Below are 20,955 nucleotides of genomic sequence, written 5' to 3' on the forward strand. Positions count from 1 at the left end.
TCAAGGCGATTTAGACAAGTTGAGTGAGTGGACAAATACATGGCAGATGCAGTATAACATGGATAAATGTGAAGTTATCCACTTCGGTAAGAAAAACAGAACGGTAGAGTATTATTTAAATGGTGATAGATTGGGAAATGCTGATGTACAAAGGGACCTGGGTGTCCTTGTACACCAGTCACTGAAAGCAAACATGCAGGTGCAGCAAGCAGTTAGGAAGGCAAATGGTATGTGATATACCTATCAATTCGTCCAATGAAAAGCGACGAGTTAAGAAAGTAACTATAGGTTTTTATTGACTAAATAACAGAGCCCACCCTCGTGGGTGATCAGATCCAAGAAGGAGGGATACCAGCCAGTCGACCACCTTTATACCTGGGCAGGTAGGTGGAGCCATGGGCGGAGTCGGCAGTGGTCAGCCCAGGTATAGCAGCGTGACAAGAGGCGACCTCGTACAGTGATACAACAATGTGAACAGTGATAACTATAGGGAAACGATCTAACAGTGATAACTATAGTGTAACGATAGTGAACGGTAAAAGTGGTTTACCACATTATGTTGGCCTTCATTGCAAGAGGATTTGAGTACAGGAGCAAGGATGTCTTACTACAGTTGTACAGGGCCTTGGTGAGACCACACCTGGAGTGCTGTGTGCAGTTTTGGTCTCCTTACCTAAGAAAGGATATACTTGCCATAGAGGGAGTGCAGCGAAGGTTCACCAGACCGATTCCTGGGATGGCAGGACTGTCGTATGAGGAGAGATTGGGTCGACTAGGCCTGTATTCACTAGAGTTTAGAAGAATGAGAGGGGATCTCATTGAAACGTATAAAATTCTGACAGGGCTAGACAGACTGGATGCAGGGAGGATGTTTCCCCTGGCTGGGGTGTCTAGAATGAGGGGTCACAGTCTCAGGATACGGGGTAGGACATTTAGGACTGCGATGAGGAGAAATTTCTTCACTCAGAGGGTGGTGAACCTGTGGAATTTTCTACCACAGAAGGCTATGGAGGCCACGTCACTGAATATATTTAAGAAGGAGATAGATTTCTAGACATAAAAGGCATCAAAGGGTATGGTGAGAGAGCGGGAATATGGTATTAAGATAGAGGATCAGCCATGATCATATTGAATGGCGGAGCAGGCTCGAAGGGCCGAATGGCCTACTCCTGCTCCTATTTTTCTATGTTTCTATTACCCCACAGTAGAATCACAGAATCACAGAAACCCCACAGTGCAGATAGAGGCCATTTCGGCCCATCGAGCCTGCACCGACACATATCCCACCCGATCCCCGTAACCCCTACACCAACACATATCCCACCCTATCCCCGTAACCCCACGTATTTAATCCCCCTGACACTAAGGGTCAATTTATCATAGCCAATCAACCTAACCCGCACATCTTTGGACTGTGGGAGGAAACCGGAGCACCCGGAGGAAACCCACGCAAACACGGGGAGAATGTGCAAACTCCACACAGACAGTCGCCCGAGGCCGGATTCGAACCCGGGTCCCTGGCGCTGTGAGGCAACAGTGCTAACCACTATGCCACCGTGCTTTAGAGTGTTACTTTGTCGCCATTGTCTGTTTTGAAAGATCTCCCTGGGTGAAAAGTCAGGTGATCCTTTCCTCAGTCTCTGGTAGGAGCATCTCCTTAACTCTCACTTGGAGGTCATTATTTTCCCAATTCTCCATCTTCCCCAAACTCAGTGCCTCCCTGATGACACAGGGAAAATTGGAGTTTCACCACCAAACCCTTGTCCTACTGCTCCATTAACACAGCTCATCAGAGGGTCAGTAACCATAGGACACAGATTTAAGATAACCAGAGGGAGATGAGAATTTTTTTTACGCAGCGAGTTGTTATGATCTGGAATGCACTGCCTGAAAGGGTGGTGGAAGCAGATTCAATAGTAACTTTCAAAAGGGAATTAGGTATATACTTGAAAATGAAAAATTTGCAGGCTATGGGGAAAGAGCAGGTGACTGGGTCGAATTGGATAGCTCTTTCAAAGAGCTGGCACAGGCACGAGGGGCCGAATGTTCTCTTTCTGTGCTGCATGATTCTATAATTCTTTGATTTTAAACATGCTAATGTTGCAGTACCAGTCAAGGTGATTATATTTTTAGAAGCATAATATGTAGTTAGCCACATAAATTCAGAAATAAACTGTGGGGGAAAAATTTGGTTGTTTGCGCCACCCGTTAGCGCCTAAAGAGGCCGACAAGTGGGGCGCTAACCAACTAGCGCCCGGGCGCTGCGATCCCTGTGCCTCTCCCCATATTGAGCGGACATTTAGCGCCGGCGCTAAACCGTAGCGCCCGCTCACTGGCGCACGCAGATCATGACGTCATTTCAGTGTGCAACGCCTTTGGGGCGACCCGGACCGGAAATTGTCGGGCTGGGGGGGCGTTCTTTAAAGGGGACTGTTGTGGTATAAAAGCGGCAGCCATTTTTGGACCACAACTTCTTAGAGAGATACAGAGAGTTGCTCAGCTGCACACAGAGAGCCCTTTCTACACTGAGCCAGCGCTGGCAGAAGAACTTCAGCCTTCTGACCATCACCTTGCTGCTGGTGAGCATCTCAAACGGGATAACTTTCTGTGCGCACTTAATATGGGGGCTGCATTGGATGGGAACGTCCTGCTGCTGAATCATCTTGACAGGGCACAGAGACGCAGGGATAGAGGGGCAGGCATGGCCAGACGGAGGAGGGCCAACAGACGTCGCCACACGAGACCTTACGCTGCCAGGGTTTTCCGACAGCAATTTTCATATATGAACATGTCGGAGGAGCAGTGTTTCCGAAGGCTGCGCTTTAGTAGGGAGGTGGTGACTGAGCTGTGCCACCTGCTTCAGCCAGATCTGCAGCCTCAGCTAAGGTGCAGGACATCTCTGTCGGTGGCTGTGAAGATCACTGTTGCCCTCAACTTCTATGCAAGCGGCTCCTTTCAGGCCGCAACTGGGGACATAGCCAACATCTCGCAGTTCGTGGTGCATTGCTGCATCCGTCAAGTGACTGATGCCCTCTTTAGAAGGAGGCAGCAGTACATCTCCTTCCCAACGACCCCGGGCAAGCAGCCGGAGCGCGCAGAGGGCTTCGCAAGAATAGCGGACTTCCCCATGGTGCAGGGCGCCATTGACTGCACACATGTGGCTTTGCGGGCGCCTGTAGAGAATGCGGAGGAGTTCCGCAACCGCAAGGGGTTCCATTCCTTGAATGTACAGCTGGTCTGTGACCACCGACAGCTGATCCTCGCTGTGAATGCCCAGTTTCCAGGCAGCAGCCACGATGCCTTCATCCTGCGCCAGACTTCTGTGGCAGACCTTTTCAAGGCCTCGGCTCACCCAGGAGGCTGGCTTCTCGGGGACAAGGGCTATCCTCTGTGCCCGTGGCTGATGACCCCGCTCCGTTCGCCCAGTACCCCTGCTGAAGAACGCTACGCTGCGAGCCATCAAGCGACCAGGAACATTATTGAGCACACAATCGGCGTGCTGAAGCAGCGGTTCCGCTGTCTGGACCATTCCGGAGGAGCCCTTCAGTACTCACCTGAGCGAGTCTCCCACTTCGTGGTTGTGTGTTGCATGCTGCATAACCTCGCAATCCTGAGGACCCAGCCAATGCCACCAGACAGTGAAGCAGCAGCAGAGGAGGAGGAGGAGAACCAAGACGGGAGGGAGGCACAAACTGGAAGGGCCGTCCGTCAGAGGCTTATCAGAAGTCGCTTCTAGGCCCCTCTCAGGGAATGCTTGCTGCCATTCCAAAAACAGGAATGGAACCGTTCTGATACCCCAAAGCCTGTGAAGGGCAAAATGTATGTAAAGAGCAGACATGGCCATTGTAAATAAAGAAAGTTGTTTATTTTACAAAATGTGCTTCCTTCCCGCATGACAAAGCAATGGCAACAAAAAGCAATACAAACAGACTACCGCATAAATGCCTCGCACACCCGGGAGACTGTCCAAAACATAACTAACATTCAGACCAGCATCCTCGGCCTTGAATTCTACAAATAACAGGTATCAGCAGCACCTTTTACTTTTTCCCCCTCGATGGTGATCTGCTTCGCTTGCGAGATTGGCCCCTTCCCTCCCTGCAGCTCCTCCGTAATGGGACCCCAGTAGCTGCAGCAAGGCTGGGGGAGGCCTGCTGACTGTCCGAAAGCGCAGATGCCCCTGAGGGACGGCCTGGACGTGCTCTGGGCCTGGAGGGCCCGGCTTCTGACTGCTCCAACTCTGCATGGGTGGAAGCAGTCTGTCCTACAGGTGGTGGCAGCTGCAGTGGAGACGTGCCAGTGGTGGCATCAGGAATGCTGTCATCCTGAGAGCGGACAGCAGCTCCCTGGTCGGCCGACACACTGGCACTCTGACGGGGCAGCATGCACAGCAATCGGCTGGTCCACAGTGCCAGTGTCTCGATGGATTCAGGCATCCTTGCCACTGCAGCCATGAACTCAGTGTGCCTCAGCCCAGCCTGGGCGCTCATTTCTGCGAGGGCACGTACCTCTTCTGCGCTCTGTGCAGCAGCACTCGCGGCCCGACTCGCCCTCCGGGGAGATGGCCCCCGAGCTTCCCTACCCCCCTCGCGTTGCTGCAGGCCGCTGGTTCCTGGAGCTGGATCCTCCTCAGAGCATTCCCCCCCGCTTCCCTCCAGGGAAGTAGTCTCCCCAGTCTGCAGATGGGCTGGCTCGCCTGAGGGTGGTACGGATGGTCCGGCTTCCTCCTGCTCGTCGCCTCCCGAGTCAGTCGCAGTGGCAGCTTGAGGGCCTGGCTCCCGAGCTGGTGATGCAGCATCTGAAAACAGGGAGGTTGATGAGTGGCTTTAGCGAAAGGACAGGGTGGCAGCAAGGGATGCATGAGTGCTGCAATGCTCTGACTTGGGTCCAGAGTGAAAAAGCATGCTGGTGGGGGGAACAAGTGGAAGGAGAGAGTTCAAAAAGGTGATGACCTTACCATCGCTGTGCACAATGGGGTCGGCAGCTCCAGAGGCGACGGGACCACTCAGTCGGCTTGCAACGATCTGGTGGACTTGCTCCTCTAGGTCTGTAAGGGTCTGCAGGTGAGGCGGGCCTCCTCCGGTACGAAGCTGTTGCCTGCGGTTCCTCGCCAGCTTGGCCTGCAAGAGAAAGGACGGGGTGTGTTGAAACATGTTGCCCTGAGCTGACATCACATGCCTCCCATGGTAGAATAGCCCTTACATTATGCTGCCCTGAGCTGACATCACATGCCTCCCTTGGTAGAATAGCCCTTACATTATGCTGCCCTGAGCTGACATCACATGCCTCCCTTGGTAGAATAGGCCTTACATTATGCACTGAGCTGAATGTGCGTGTGTGTTTCCAGAAAGGGCCATGGGTGCTGGATGACAGCTGGCCATTGGGGCTCTGCGCACCCTCTGGCCATAAAGTGAGGTGCAAATGGAGGGATGAAGATAAATCTGAAAAAGGCACTCACCCTAACGACCCAAGTGAGGTCGTTGAACTTCTTCCTGCATTGCACAGGAGTCCTGGCCACCATGCTGCTGGAGGTGACTCTTTGGGAAACCTCCCTCCAAGCTCTGCGGTATTTGGTCTGATTAGGCCTCCTGCCATTCTCCGGGTACAGCACAGATCGCCGGCGCTCCACCGTGCCAACCAGAGCATCCAATGCCCCCTCGCTGAAGCGCTGCGCTCTCTCCCTGACCCTCTCCATGTCCTTGAAGTTTTGGCCGCCACAGGTAGGTTACCGTTGATTTTGAGGCCTACAAGGCGCAGAGTGTGGCTGCAGATGAGAATCGATCCGCCCCTTTAAGAGCTGACCAGCGCCAGCGTGTCTAGGTCAAATTGATTATTGACAGCACCTGCGCTGCGCCCGCCCGCGGAGAAATTGCATTGCGCCGCCGGGTTAGCGCCTTAAGACTACCGTGCAGCGCCTGATTTAGCACCGCGATCACCTTCAGGGGCGCTGCAACCCAATATCGCTCGAGGTGGCGATAATTTGCGCCTGGCGCTAAACTTTGCGCACCGCCAATACTAACGCCCCAAACGGGGCGATACCGAATTTTTCCCCCTGTATCTTTGAGCTGCATCGCCCAGGAAAGTCCCAGTTTCAATCCCCAGTTGGTATTGAGTCAGTTGATCTTTGTTGGGGTAGCGGTCAGGTGCTTCAGTTGGCGGCAGTACCCCTGGGAATGGAAAGGAAAATTACACAGTGTTCTTGATCTCGATCGCAGTTCAGTTACCTCCCCCTTCCCCTTTGCTGGAAGGTACGTGAGTGGATATCAGATCAGGATCCGGCCCGGCTAGAACATCCTCCACTGTCTGGTAACATACTGGCATTTACTGTCAAGGTTCACACATGATCAATGGGCACTTGGGCAAGATCCCAGAAATCCAACGACGCCTATGCAACCGTACTCCACCGAGGGAGTTAGTACTCCTTGGGAGAGAGGTAGAGGTGCAGTGGAAGAGTGCAGTGTACTGTAGTGTATAGTGTAGTGTATTCGAGCCTTCGTCTGGTGTAGAGAACTACCAACCAAGCATTCCCCTGAAAAGAGGAAGGGGAAAATTGACAGGAATGTCACTGGAGGCTCATTCTTTAAAGCATCTCCTCAGTTACAGATACAAAAAGATTGCAAATTTTTTTTAAAGGAAAAAGATGCATTTATATAGCATCTTAAAAGTGCTGGAAATATACTGTCTGGAGGTCTCTCCGAATACGGTTAATGTTTCGGGATGATGCCCTTCTTCATAAGTTAGTGAGACATTAGTGAACTGAAAGCGAAAACATGGAATACTGGTCTGACGATGAGTCTCAACCTGAAAAGTCAGCCTGGCTATTTCTCTTTTTTGGCAGTGTTTTCTGCTCTTAATCTCCTTAGCTGTTTGCTTCAGAATGGCATTGAAGGCTGTGGAGGAAGTGATCTACCTTGTTAGCTGGGATCTGTATGTGAAATGTTGTGATCCAGGAAAGGGGGCAGGGGTGACAGTAGTGTCCAGAGGTTCTCGATATGTGAGTACCAGTGACTGTCTGTGCACGGACCTGCTACGATTGATGGTGCCCAACATGTAACGGTGGCAACGCCCAAGAATTGGTGATGGCATAGATGTACTTGTAACCTGCCACCGGGACAGACAACCCGACAGTTTTGCTGCTAAAGCACAACATGCCAGCATGCTTATGTTGCAATATGCGGCTTTGAGACAACCTGTACGTGACGCAGTGTCTGTTCAAACTCCAAGAATCATCATTGACATTGTCCTTTTCCAGTGTAAGTGCACGAAGCAGTGCACATTGTCCGTCTCCCGTAACCCGTATATCTAAAAGTTCCACAAGTGTCTGCAAAATAAAAAGTCCAGGTCTATAAACCAATTGATCCTGCCACTTGTTTAAGGCAGGCTGCTGTCGATGGGCGGCAACTAGACTCAATTCAACACGAGACTAAGCAGGCACAATGCAAATCAAAGTAAGTCATTCCTTGACGTTTCTTAACTGCTGAGTTCAATGCCATTGGTATTTTGCAAAACATCCAATCTTTTGTTTACAGCTCAGACCTTAAGAACTTTGTTTTCACTGTGATTTTTCATACAATTTGCCCTCCTTTCTTTCCAAATATGCTGAGGTATAATACTTGGACGGTGGGTGCTGGAAAACCCCCTTGCTCAAGCAGCTGCCTTTATGTGTAAGCCTGAACTGTGAATATTTGGGGCAGGTGGGTCACACTGAGCCTGACCCAGTGCTCACCCAACATCCCAGGGATGATGAGACTAACTGGCTATCTAGTTTGACAGGCAGATGATATTTTAAGGTATAACAACAGAAAATGCTGGAAAAACTCAGCAGGCCAGGCAACATCCGTGGAGAGAGAAACAGAATCAACGTTCCAGGTCGAAGACCCTTTGTCGGAACTGAGAAAAAAGCAGGAAATGAAACAGATTAAAAAGCAAGTTTGGGGGCTGGGAAATGGGGGAGGGGATGAAAGAACAAAAGGGAAGGTCTGGGAGAGGTGAAGAGACATTGAGATATTCAAGGCGAGACGAGATGGTAATAGGACAGGTAAAGAGACAAAGGATGGCTCTAGATGAAGTGTGAAATACGCTGGCAGAATGAGAGACAGCTGCCATGTGGGAGAGAGAAAAGGGAAAAGGCACAAACCAAAAGTGTGGATAAAAAATATATAAAAATATAATAGGGGCCGAGGTTATGATCTGAAATTTTTGAACTTGATATTGAGTCCGGAAGGCTATACAGTGCCTAATCGAAAGATGAGGTGCTGTTCCTTGAGCTTACGCTGAGCTTCCGTGGAACAATACAAGAGGCCGCGGACGGTGAGGTCCGAGTGGGAATGGAGCGGTGAATTGAAATGACAGGCGACCGGAAGCTCGGGGTCACCCTTACGGACTGAACGGAGGTGTTCTGCAAAGCGGTCACCCAATCTGCGTTTGGTCTCCCCAATGTAGAGGAGACCACATCGTGTGCAGCGAATACAGTATACTAGATTGCAAGAAGTACAAGCAAATTGAAGAACAGACAGACCTGCATTTATATAGTACATTATCATATCTCAAACATCTGAAAGCACTTCACACAGTAACTGGTTTGAAATGCAGTGACTATTGTTTTTTAGGCAAATGGGTCACCCATTTTGCATGTTGCAAGTTCCCACAAACACCAACAGGCTGACCAGTATACAGGAAACTTTGTGATATCCGGCAGCGACGGGACCGGCGTGTTGCCGATCTATCAAAACTGCCGGACATACAAAGTTAATGTTGAAGCATACAGAGGTTTTCATCTCCGTATCTGACAACAAATACTGTTGCTTAGCAACAGCTTCTAAAGACTCAGCTGCAGCTGCAAGCGTCTCTAGCTGAAGCTGTTGCTATAGCTACAGACCTTGCAGTGGCTGACTGGGGAAAAAAAACAAGATCTAAAAAAAACTTACAGAAAACGGCTCCTGATTTTTGCCGTTAGATCGAGTATTCCAGACATACAACCTCCGGATAAACCAAAGTTTCCTGTATCTACTTTTAGTGGTGTTAGTTAAGGGAAGAATATTGGCCAGGACACTGGGTGCACGCCCAGCTTTTCTTCACAAAATGCCATGGAATCTTTAACATCCACCTGAACCTGAACCTCAGTTTGAATGCAGCACTCCTTCACTGCTGCATTGGAGTGTTGGCTAAGATTATGAGCTCAAATCCCAGTGTGGGGCTTAACACACAACTTTCCAATTCAGAGGCAAGAGTGCTACTACTGAACCAAGCTCATCCATAAACTGAGACTGTCAATACTTATTTCACACAGGACTCTTAAAGCCAACAATCTATCAGTTTGTGCACTATTTTGTGATTGTTTTTGTGAGAGAGCAGTATAGTTAGGAACATAGGAATTGCTGGATGAAAAAGACCACGGTCTATCTAGTTCATCTTCTACCATCCTGGTAGTCGTGTGCTACAACGATAATGGAGTTGTCTAATCACAGCAATTGATCTCTATCAGTCTACAACAGACCCAGACATGAGATGAGGAAAACTCCCAGTGGTGGAGAGCTTTGGGAACTATAGGTCCAAAGTCTCCTGTTCCTCCCAAGCATGTTCCACTTACCACATGTCATGTCTCAAATTACTCATATACTGTATCCTAAATTTTGATTTACTTGAGAATAACGTAACCTTGTTTGGTGTTGTAATGTAGAAACTGGACATTTGCACAAAGCGGTCAAAAGCGGCTCCAAAGCCCATGTGATGGAGGACTATGTAGTCTTCAAGCCAGCTGAGAAAGTTCTGAACATTGCACTACAGCAGGTAAGAAACCCAGCCAATCACAAGGCCATCAAACCTTGCAGCAAAAACTGGAGCTTATACTAATCTTGAAAATGCAGATGCACCAAGAGATGGCCATTCAGCCCATCAGTCTTGCTCTTTCCATAGACTGTGTATTGTATACTGTTCCCCAGTCTGACCAGATCCCTGTTGAATTCACACCCTGATGCGCTATCAATTACTCATAAAAGACTGAGAGTTAAGAGAGTAACTAAAGGCTTTTATTAACAAAAGAATGAAGGTCTGCCTCGAGTGGTCGACCGGTCCAGAAATAAAAAGGGCTGGGGAGCAGTCACCTTTATACTAGGACTTGTGGGAGGAGTCAGCCGAGGCATGTCCAGGCATGTACACAGTGGAATACAAACAGTGGTTTACCACATTTACCCCTTGTTTAAAATTGAGTCCGGCGGGGTGAAGTGTATTAAAAGTTAGTGTATTGGAGTCTCTCCGGAGGTCTTGTCTGCCGCTGTGATCGGCGTGGCGACGGCAGGGGTAGTGGAGCTTCCGGCGTCGAGTCCTGCGTGGGCTGTGGCACAGGCGTGTCGTCCTCGTAGATGTCGAGCGGGTCTCAGGGCCCAGGCCTGCCGTCTGCTGGGGCTGGATATCGGATCGTGGGGGGGGTGGTAGTGAGTAGTGGGTTACTGCGGCCCCCGAGGGTGCAAGGTCTCTTATGGAGACTGCGTCCTCCCGCCCGTCCGGGTATGCAATGTAAGCATACTGAGGGTTGGCATGGAGGAGGTCGACCCTCTCGACCAGGGGGTGCCTTCTCAGTAGGACCGGCCCTGGGGACGTCAGCCATGGCGGTAGCGATGTCCCCGATGTGGACTTCCTTGGGAAGACAAACATTTTCTCATGAGGGGTGGCGTTAGTGGCAGTGCAGAGCAGTGACCGAATAGAGTGGAGCGCATCGGGGAGCACATCCTGCCAGCGGGAGGTTGGAAGGCCCCTAGACTTTAAGGCTAGCAGGGCGGCCTTCCAAACTGTCGCATTTTCTCTTTCCACCTGTCCGTTCCCCCGGGGGTTGTAACTGGTGGTCCTGCTTGTGGCAATACCCCTAGTTAGCAGGTACTGACGGAGTTCATCGCTCATAAACGATGAGCCCCGGTCGCTATGGATATAGCTGGGGAAACCGAACAGGGTGAAGAGGTCGTTCAGACATTTAATGACCGTGGCACTGGTCATGTCCGGGCAGGGGATGGCGAACGGGAAACGGGAGTACTCATCAATAATATTGAGGAAGTACACATTGCGGTCGGAGGAGGGGAGAGGCCCTTTAAAATCAACGCTCAGGCGCTCGAAGGGGCGAGTGGCTTTTATCAGGTGGGCCCTGTCTGGTCTATAAAAGTGCGGTTTGCACTCAGCGCAGACTTGGCAGTTCCTGGTCATGGTCCTGACCTCCTCAATAGAGTAAGGCAGGTTGCGGGCCTTGATGAAGTGGAAGAACCTGGTGACCCCCGGGTGGCAGAGGTCATTGTGGAGGGCCCGCAGTCTATCGATCTGCGCGCTGGCGCAGGTGCCACGCGATAGCGCATCCGGGGGTTCATTGAGCTTCCCGGGCCGGTACAAGATCTCGTAATTGTAGGTGGAAAGTTCGATTCTCCACCTCAAGATCTTGTCATTTTTGATTTTGCCCCTCTGCTTGTTGTTAAACATGAAAGCAACTGAACGTTGGCCAGTGAGCAGGGTAAATCGTTTTCCGGCCAGGTAGTGCCTCCAATGACGCACAGCCTCCACAATCGCCTGGGCCTCCTTCTCAACAGCGGAGTGTCTGGTCTCCGGGCCTTGGAGTGTTCGTGAAAAGAAGGCCACGGGTCTCCCCGCCTGATTGAGGGTAGCGGCCAGGGCAAAGTCGGACGCGTCGCTTTCCACCTGGAAGGGGATGGATTCGTCCACTGCGTGCATGGTGGCTTTGGCAATGTCTTGATACGGTGGAAGGCTAAGCGGGCCTCTGCCGTCAAGGGAAAAGAGGTGGACTTGATCAGCGGATGGGCCTTGTCCGCATAGGAGGGGACCCACTGGGCATAATAGGAGAAAAACCCTAGGCACCTCTTCAGGGCCTTGAGGCAGTGGGAGTTCCATAAGGGGACGCATCCGGTCGGGGTCGGGGCCGATGACTCCGTGTTCCACAACACAGCCAAGGATGGCGAGGCGGTTTGTGCGGAATATGCACTTCTCCTTGTTATATGTCAGGTTCAGGAGTTGGGCGGTGCGGAGGAATTTTTCGAGGTTTGCGTCATGGTCCTGCAAGTCACGGCCGCAGATGGTCACATTGTCCAGATATGGGAAAGTGGCCTGCAACACATTTTGATCTACCATCCGGTCCATCTCCCTTTGGAAGACGGAAACCCCGTTGGTGACGCCAAAGGGAACCCTAAGGAAGTGGTAGAGGCGGCCGTTTGCCTCAAAGGCAGTATACTGGCGGTCCTCAGGGCGGATAGGGAGCTGGTGGTACGCTGATTTCAGGTCAATGGTCGAGAAGACGCGGTACTGCACGATCTGGTTGACCATATCAGCTATGCGGGGGAGTGGGTAGGCGTCCAGCAGGGTGTAGCGATTTATTGTCTGGCTGTAGTCGATGACCAGGCGCCGCTTCTCGCCGGTCTTAACGACCACAACCTGGGCTCGCCAGGGGCTGGTGCTGCCCTCAATAATCCCTTCCTTCAGGAGCCGCTCCACTTCGGTTTTAATGAAAACCCTGTCCCCGGCACTGTATCGCCTGCTCTTTGTGGCGATGGGCTTACAGTCGGGGGTGAGGTTAGCAAACAGTGGGGGGGGGTGACTCTGAGTGTGGAGAGGTTGCACCTGGTGCGCGGCGGGCAATTTGGGAGCTGCTGGCTGCGGACTGTGAGTGGGGGTAGGGGTCCACCGTACGCCATCGTAACACTTTTAAGGTGGCACTGAAAATCTAACCCCAGCAGGACGGCAGCGCAGAGGTCGGGCAGGACCAGAAGTTTAAAATGATCGTACACGGTCCCGTCTACTACGAGTGTCACTACGCAGTAGCCGCCGATGTCCGCCGACTGGGACTCGGAGGCCATAGAAATCCGCTGGTGCGCAGGCAGGACTGGGAGAGAGCAACGCCGCACCGTGTCGGGGTGGATGAAGCTCTCCGTGCTCCCAGAGTCAAAAAGGCAGATTGTATCGTGGCCATTTACCTTAATGTCCATTGTGGAACTGGCCAGCTGGTGCGGTCTCGCTTGGTCCAGTGTAACGGATGCCAGCGTAGGGGTCGGTGTGTCGCTGCGGGTATCAGATGAGGCGGTGTTGGGGGCCTGCTGCGTTCCGGCTGTCGTCCGAGATGGCGGCGTCCATGATCCCCATGTGGCTGGAGGCGTCCAAAATGGCTGCTGTACCGGTGGTTCGCACATGGCCGGGGAGGCCCAAGATGGCGGCCCGCATGGCCCACACGCGGCGCTGCTGGGGTTCGGGGTGGCTTTGGCCCTGCAGACGTTAGCGTAGTGTCCCTTCTTCCCACAGCCCGAGCAGATCGCGTTTTTCGCCGGGCAGCGCGCTCTGGGGTGTTTTGCCTGGCCACAGAAGTAGCATTTCTGGCCTTGGGGCACTGCTGTCTGGCCTTGGGACACTGCTGCGGTAGTTGGGCCGTTGCTGGGGTGTGGCTGGGGTGGCACGGCGCTATGAGGCGGTCCTACCATGTCCCAGGCTGTCATTCCCCGCGGCGTCCACGGTGCAGAGGAGTAGGCATCCATGCCCCGGTAGGCTGCATCCAATGATAGTGCGAGTTCAGAGGCCTTGTTGAGGTCGAGGTCACTCTGCTCCAACAGTCGCTGTCGGGTGTAATTGGATCTGTGGCCCGCTACAAAAGCGTCCCGGATAAGTTCCTCTGTGTACACGGCGGCCTTTACATCCTTACAACCACAGGCCCGGCCAAGCACAGACAGTGCCTGAAGGTATTCCACGGTCGATTCCCCAGGTTGTTGTTTACGACTCCCCAGAAGGTGCCTGGCGTACACTTCGTTCACTGGGCGCGTGTACTGGTCCTTGAGGAGCTTGATAGCGTCCGCATACGAGGTCGCGTCTTGGATGACCGAGTACACTCGGTGGTTCACTTTGGAGGTCAGGACATCCAGTTTGTCCTCGTCCGATTTGATTGCTGCGGAGGCGGTCAGGAATTTTTCGAAACACTTAAGCCAGTGAGTAAACTTGGTGGATGAGTCCGCCTCCCGATGATCTAAGTCCAGGCATGCTGGTGTGAGGATCTTCTCCATTATAAAAATTTTGTTAATAAAATTGATGCGCTATCAATTACTCATAAAAGATTGAGAGTTAAGAGAGTAACTAAAGGCTTTTATTAACAAAAGAATGAAGGTCTGCCTCGAGTGGTCGACCGGTCCAGAAATACAAAGGGCTGGGGAGCAGTCACCTTTATACTAGGACTTGTGGGAGGAGTCAGCCGAGGCATGTCCAGGCATGTACACAGTGGAATACAAACAGTGGTTTACCACACACCCCACATGCGTTGATCTTGCAAATGTAGTTCCGACAGAGTTCCATTCACTGCGTTTCTATTCTGGTAACATATCCTCCCCAGTGATGGGGTGTGGTTGGGTGAGGGTTGGAGGAAGGCCCAAACAAGCCAGAAATGTGCAGGTTGTGTTTTCTGGGCTGTATAGGCAGACTAAATGCTCTGCTTCAAGAGGCGGGTCATGAACCTAACTATCTAGGTGGTGCTCTCTGCCACTGTAGACACTTTAGAGGCGCTGGCCCCAAAGGCTGCAATATAAATGGGCTACTCTATATAAACTCCGGAAGGACAGTTCTACTTTTCCTGCCCTTAGTTGAACATCATTAACCTGCAGGATCATCAGTACTTTGCATTAAGCCATGAACTAAGAGACTTGATGATGACTCATGGGGGGGAAAAATTCAGTTGTTTGCGCCTACCGTTAGCGCCTTAAGAGGGCGCTAATGGGGCGCAAAGCAACTAGTGCCCGGGCACGGCGATGTTTGCACCGCTCGCGAAATTAACTAGACATTTTGCGGCGGCGCTAAACACTACCGCCACGATCTCCTGTGACGGCAAATTGTGACGTCAGTCGAGTGCACAACATCCCGTTAGCTCCCTGGACTGGGTATTGAGTGGTGCCCCCTGCCTTACCGCCTGCCGCTAGCAACGACAGGTTGAGGGGAGCGTTATGCTGTCAGAAAGGGACTGGGGGAGCGCTATTTAAAGGCGACCGCTTCCTGCCTTTTTTTGTCGGTGACATTTTTGCACCATGCATTCTGAGAGAGAGAGAGAGAGAGACTTCTGGAGAGATTCAACGCTGTGTAAAGGAGTTTTGAGTACTGAGCAGCACTTTGCAGGTTTTTTTTGATTTGCCCTTGCTTCGGCAGCGCTGTGAGGTAGTGCCTCGCTCCTCGGCCTTTGCGCCTTAAGACAGGTGTGAAGCGCCTGATTTAGCGCTCCAATCACCTCCAAAGGCGATAAAAGCCAAGTTTGCCGGAGGCGATAATTAGCGCCAGGCGCTAAACTTTGCGCACGGCCGATAATGGCGCCCCAAACGGGGCGATACTGAATTTTTCCCCCATGTAGTCTGCTGCACTCCAACCCCTTCCATCATTTTATTAGTAATAGAAGAGTTCATAAGGAAATTGGTACAGTAGCATAGTGGTTATGTTACTGGACTAGTAATCCAGAGGCCTGGACCAACGATCCAGAGACATGAGTTTGAATCCTACTATGGCAGCTGGGAAATTTAAATTCAGTTAATGAAATAAATCTGGAATAAAAAGCTGTATGATGACCATGAAATTACTGGATTGTAAAAACCTAGCTGGCTCACTAATGTCCTTTAGGGAAGGAAATCTGCTGCCCTTACCCGGTCTGGCCTATATGTGACTCTTCACTGCCCTCTGAAATGGCCGAGCAAGCCACTCAATTGTATCAAAGGGCAATTAGGGATGGGTAATAAATGCTGGCATTGCCAGCGACGCCCACATCCCGTAACTGAATAAAAAAATAACAAAATTGGTAATGAGAAAGAGTTTATGAGTGAATTTGGTGCTGATGGGGATAATTTCTTTCAGGGGTCTGTCTACGTTGGATCCGCTAGCACAGTGGTCCAGCTTCCAGCAGTAAACTGCAGCAGGTATTCCCGCTGCAATGCCTGTCTCCTGGCACGGGATCTGTCGTGCGTCTGGGATGTGCAGAAATTGGAATGTGTTCATTTTGGAAGCCAACCCGCCCAGGGGTGAGTACCAGTGCAGGAGTCGGATCTTCTCTCAAAGCGTAATTGAGTTGCACCAGGGAAGGCCTTTGAAACGGACACTAAAAAATAACAGTGAAAGAACTGGGCTGCACTTCTGGAGAGAGAAGCAACTGAGGGAAATGGTAGCAGGGTGACTAGGTGGGATTGTGGAATGAAAAAGGAACAGGCTTGTTGGCCGACCGGGCTTTTCTGGTCCCTGAAAATTCTTATGCTGGTTCATTGCGAACACATACAAACATACAAAAGCGTCGGACAGGAAAAGACCAGCTAGTCCATCTAGCCCATCCCAACACATACCATTGTGGAGCGTTATTGACCTGCGTCATATGTATGTGCCTATGTGACTGGACCTTTTAAATACTTTTTCAAAAGTCACTTTTCTGCCTCCTCTCCTGAAACCCCTTTCGCTGTTGTACGATTCCACTGGTGCCATTAGGTTTCCGGTACCTCTCCCAAGAGACTAGACATTAAATTGCATTGGGTTTAGTGTATTTCATCCCTCCGAACCTCTACAGTAAAGGAGCCCAGTGATAGCACCGGAGAAAATAGAATTGTAGAATTCTTTCGGCCCATCATGCCTGTGCTGGCTCTCTGAAAGAGGTAACCGATTAGTTCTATCCCCCTGCCTTTTCCCCATACCCTATTAAATATTTATCCACTTCCCTCTTAAAAGCTATTGTGGATTGTGTCTTTGATAGGGAATTCCATGACCTAACAATTCACTGCACAAAAAATATTTCTCCTAACGTCTCCCACCATTTCTTTTTGGTTGTGATCTTAAATTTATGCCCTCTAGTCACTGACTCACTGACCAGTGGAAATAGTTTTTCCTGAGTTATATTAAAAAAAAACTCTCATAATTTTGAACACCTCTATCAAATCTCCTCTTAACCTTCTCGGTTATAATGAAAAGGGCCGCAGCTTCTTTAGTCTCCTCCTCATGTCTAAAGCCTCTCATCCCTGGTATCGTCTTAGCAAATCCCTTCTACACTCTCTCCATGGCCTCAACCCAAAACTGAGCACACAATAGTTAGCCTAACCAATGATTTGTAGAGATTTATAATTACCTCTTTGCTTTTGTACTCTCTGCCACTATTTATAAAACCTAGGATCCCATATTTTTTAGCAGCCTTATCAACTTGTCCTCCCACTTTTAAAGTATCAAAAGCCTTAAGTGTCTCTGCTCCTCTACTTTTTATGTCTATGAAATCCTTTGCTATTTCCTCTTGTGTTCTCTAGTGCTTTCTTTTTACCCCCTTAACCTCTTGATTCTTTTCTGCCCCCTTTATATTTTCTGTACTCTGACTTCCTTTTGTTTTATTAACCATATATTTGTTTTAATTGTCTTTTTAATTTCTCTACTCATCCACACACCTCCAACTTTTGCTGCACCCACTTTAGTTCTTTTGGAATATATCTTGTGTTTGAAAATTTTCCACTGTTGTATCTGCCATTTTATTTTATTTTCATTTTTATCTGGGCCACTTCCCTATTAATCTTGTTGCAGTTAAGTTTTTTTTCCGTGAAGTTCCTTTATCTTTCACAGAATCACAGAAACCCCACAGTGCAGATAGAGGCCATTTCGGCCAATCGAGCCTGCACCGACACATATCCCACCCGATCCCCGTAACCCCTACACCAACACATATCCCACCCTATCCCCGTAACCCCATGTATTTAATCCCCCTAACACTAAGGGTCAATTTATCATAGCCAATCAACCTAACTCGCACATCTTTGGACTGTGGGAGGAAACCGGAGCACCCGGAGGAAACCCACGCAAACACGGGGAGAATGTGCAAACTCCACACAGACAGTCACCCGAGGCCGGATTCGAACCCGGGTCCCTGGCGCTGTGAGGCAACAGTGCTAACCACTATGCCACCGTGCTGCCATCTTTGTTTCCTGTTTTTTCCCATCTTTATATTGAACTTAGTTATGTTCTGGTCGTTGGTTCCAAGATGTTTTTCTACCCTTACATTACCTAGTTGCCCATTCATTTCCTAGAACTAGATCCAGCACTTCCCTCTTACTGAACTACAACGTACTGAACTAGGAGGTCCTGGGCACAGTGTAGGAATCTTTCCTCCTCCTTTACACCAGTCTGTCTTTAGCTAGTTAAAGTCAGATATTATTTGGCCCTCCTGTTTCTCCGTTTTTCTCCAGTTTTTTCTCCATATCTCCTACTCCAGCATTCAGCAGTCTATAATAAACTCCCGACACAGTAGCAGTCCCCTTCTTATTCCTCATCTGACCGTAGTGATTCACCATCCCCTATATTCTAGAGCCGTTATGTCAGTCACAGCACCGAGCGGGCATCTGAAGAGCAACGTTGAAAGAGTCGGTGGCTGATCTTTTCCCTGTGGAGTGGGTTTGGGCCTGGTGAAGTGAGAGGAGGTCAGTCTGTCTGTAGTGACCGAGCTGTGGACTTTGAGTTGCGGTGCAGCATAATCTGCGGCCACTTGTTCTAAGTTGGAAAGGCCAGTGCAGCATTTCCGTTATGCTCCTGGTCAGTGAAAGCATTCACCTCAGGAAGGATTTATTGGCATTGGAGGGGGTGCAGCGTAAATTCACCAGAATGATACCGGGGTATAGGATTATTAGGACAAATTGCATAAACGTTGCCTTGAGTATAGAACATTAAGGGGTGAACTAATTGAGGTATTTAAGATGATAAAAGGATTAGCTAGGTTGGAGAAAGAGAAACTTATTTCCTCTTGTTGAGGAATCCAGAAATAGGGGGCACAATCTTAAAATTAGAGCTAGGCCGTTCAGGAGTGAAATCAGGAAACAATTCTTCATGCACAGGGTAGTGGAAATCTGGAACTCTTTCCCCCCCCGCAAGAGGCTGTGGATGTTGGGGGGTTCTGTTGGAGCTTTCGAGACTGAGATCGATAGATTCTCGTTAGGTAAGGGTATCCAAGGATATTCAAGATTCAAGATCATTTTATTGCCATATGTAACTAGTACAATGGAATGCTTACTCCCCACTCACTCCCACAATACAAGCATATAATATAAAAGCAAAAAAATAAAAACAAGTATAAATAAAAACAATAAGCAAATAAGCAAAAAGTATAGCAATAACAGTCCAAGTTGCAGGATATGATGAATAGTACAAAAAAGCCTCAATTACCACTAGAAATAATAGTAATGTAATATGATAAATATATGGTAATATAAGTATAATATATATATTTACATAAACATATAACTATAATATATGGGGCAGTGTGATTAGCAGTTCAGTAGGCGCACTGCCATGATCTAGTTGAATGGTGCCACAGGCTCGAGTTGCTGAATGGCCTCCTGTGTAATTCCTGTGCAACAACCCAACTGTGAGCTCCTCCCATTTGGGAAGCTGTGTCAGAATTACAGCTTTTCATTCAAAGTATCTACCTAGAATATTTTAAAAATCTTGGGCCTGCCTGTGCGCTTCATGTCGACTTTTTCCGTTATAATTACCTGTCTCCCCATTTATAATTGAAAAGGCCTTTGTAGAACACTGTAATTACACCTTCCCAGTGGAAGCGCAGTCTTGTCCTCCTGTACGCAACTCCATGGGACATCAACTGGCAATACATATTTTAATTTAGTTAGTCAAAAATTGTGCGGAATTATGTTTTAATGTAGAATTGTCACTTTATTTTTAAATACAAATGATAATTATTTCATTAAGTGTTTTCTTACCCTGCAGGTTGCTGCAAGATGTGGAATATGACCATCAGCAAATTAACACCTTGTGTAACACTGGTGAAGGTACCTTTGATAAGACACCCACCCCTCCATGCTCAGTAGATTTTCAATCCCCCAGTCCCCTCTCCTGGAAGTGGTAATGTTGGTAACTCGAGTGTCTCAACTAAATACCTCGTGCCAGCTTAGATATCTGTCGACGGGGTCCCCGGTCACTATCCAGTGACACCCCACTCTACTGGAAAATGTGCATTGTGCACATCGGGTTAAGACAATATCAGGTTTGGCTGTGATGCCCTCCATGGTCAAATATCCTGCTGGTACTGTCTAGGTGCACACATGAAGAATGTCCACTTGGTACAGTACCCAAAGGCTTCTGGCATCAATGGAACTGTAACCCAGCAAGAGTAAAGGGGAAGGTGGGGAAGAGAACATGGTCAAATGTGCTTGGATTTCCCAGGCCACTGTCTATGTCCAATTCTGGGCACCACACTTACCTTGGTGGGTTGCTGCAGTGCATCATGTAGATCGTACATACCGTAGCCAGTGCACCAGTGGTGGAGGGGTAGATATTGAGCCCAGAGGCAGGGGCACCGATAAATCAATCTGCTTTGTCCTCAGTGGTGTTGAGTTTCTTTAATGTTACTGCAGCTTCACCTTTCTAGGCAAGTGATGAATATTGCCTCAGAACGTTGGCCATGCATGTCCTCAAGGTAAAAGTTGAAGGGAGGATCACTTTATTAAAGGCCTAAAAAAATGTCGAAGGGGATTGTCCAGCTGCAACACCACTAATAGACTGCCAGATGAGGAGAGTCTTTCAGGATTCAGGCAGCGAGCCACTAGACTGGCAATGCAACATTGATGCTTTGTTTATTTTATTGTTACACTTCTGTGGCTGTCTGTAATGGTCACTTTGTGGTAGGCACAGGTCACTTCTCAATGTACCTTCCATCTGCTGACACCATACGCTCCTGCTGTAAGACCTGAACCAACAAGACTGGTGGCTGCAGAGTGCTGAGACTGGGAGAGTCTCCAAGATAAGAGATTAAGTCCGCTGGTAGCCGTCTGTGGCCATTCTTTGTGTGCGAACCTGGACATTGAGTGTTGGCAGGTTATTCAGTCCATCACCTTCCCTTTCAGGCAGTGCATTCCAGATCATCATAACTGCACACTTAAGAGCAGGAATCACTGAGGAGTGGTTAAGAGCAGGAATTTTGGCTGATTTCTT

General features: G+C 49.5%; 1 protein-coding gene across 3 annotated transcripts in view; it reads left to right on the top strand.

The window, feature by feature from the left end:
• The window catches only part of LOC147123778 (semaphorin-4F-like), a 428,228-nt gene that overhangs the window by 397,114 nt on the left and 10,159 nt on the right, over nucleotides 1-20,955 (top strand). For all 3 annotated transcript variants that reach the window (XM_085975913.1, XM_085975908.1, XM_085975919.1), the window contains 3 exons: nucleotides 9,680-9,789; nucleotides 15,853-16,016; nucleotides 19,732-19,793. In XM_085975913.1, the coding sequence (XP_085832039.1) occupies nucleotides 9,680-9,789; nucleotides 15,853-16,016; nucleotides 19,732-19,793 (336 nt within the window). The remainder of the gene's footprint in view (nucleotides 1-9,679; nucleotides 9,790-15,852; nucleotides 16,017-19,731; nucleotides 19,794-20,955) is intronic.

The sequence above is a fragment of the Somniosus microcephalus genome, chromosome 2, assembly GCF_052327205.1.
Source record: "Somniosus microcephalus isolate GS21.2 chromosome 2, FLI_Smic_1.0, whole genome shotgun sequence".
Taxonomy (NCBI): domain Eukaryota; kingdom Metazoa; phylum Chordata; class Chondrichthyes; order Squaliformes; family Somniosidae; genus Somniosus; species Somniosus microcephalus.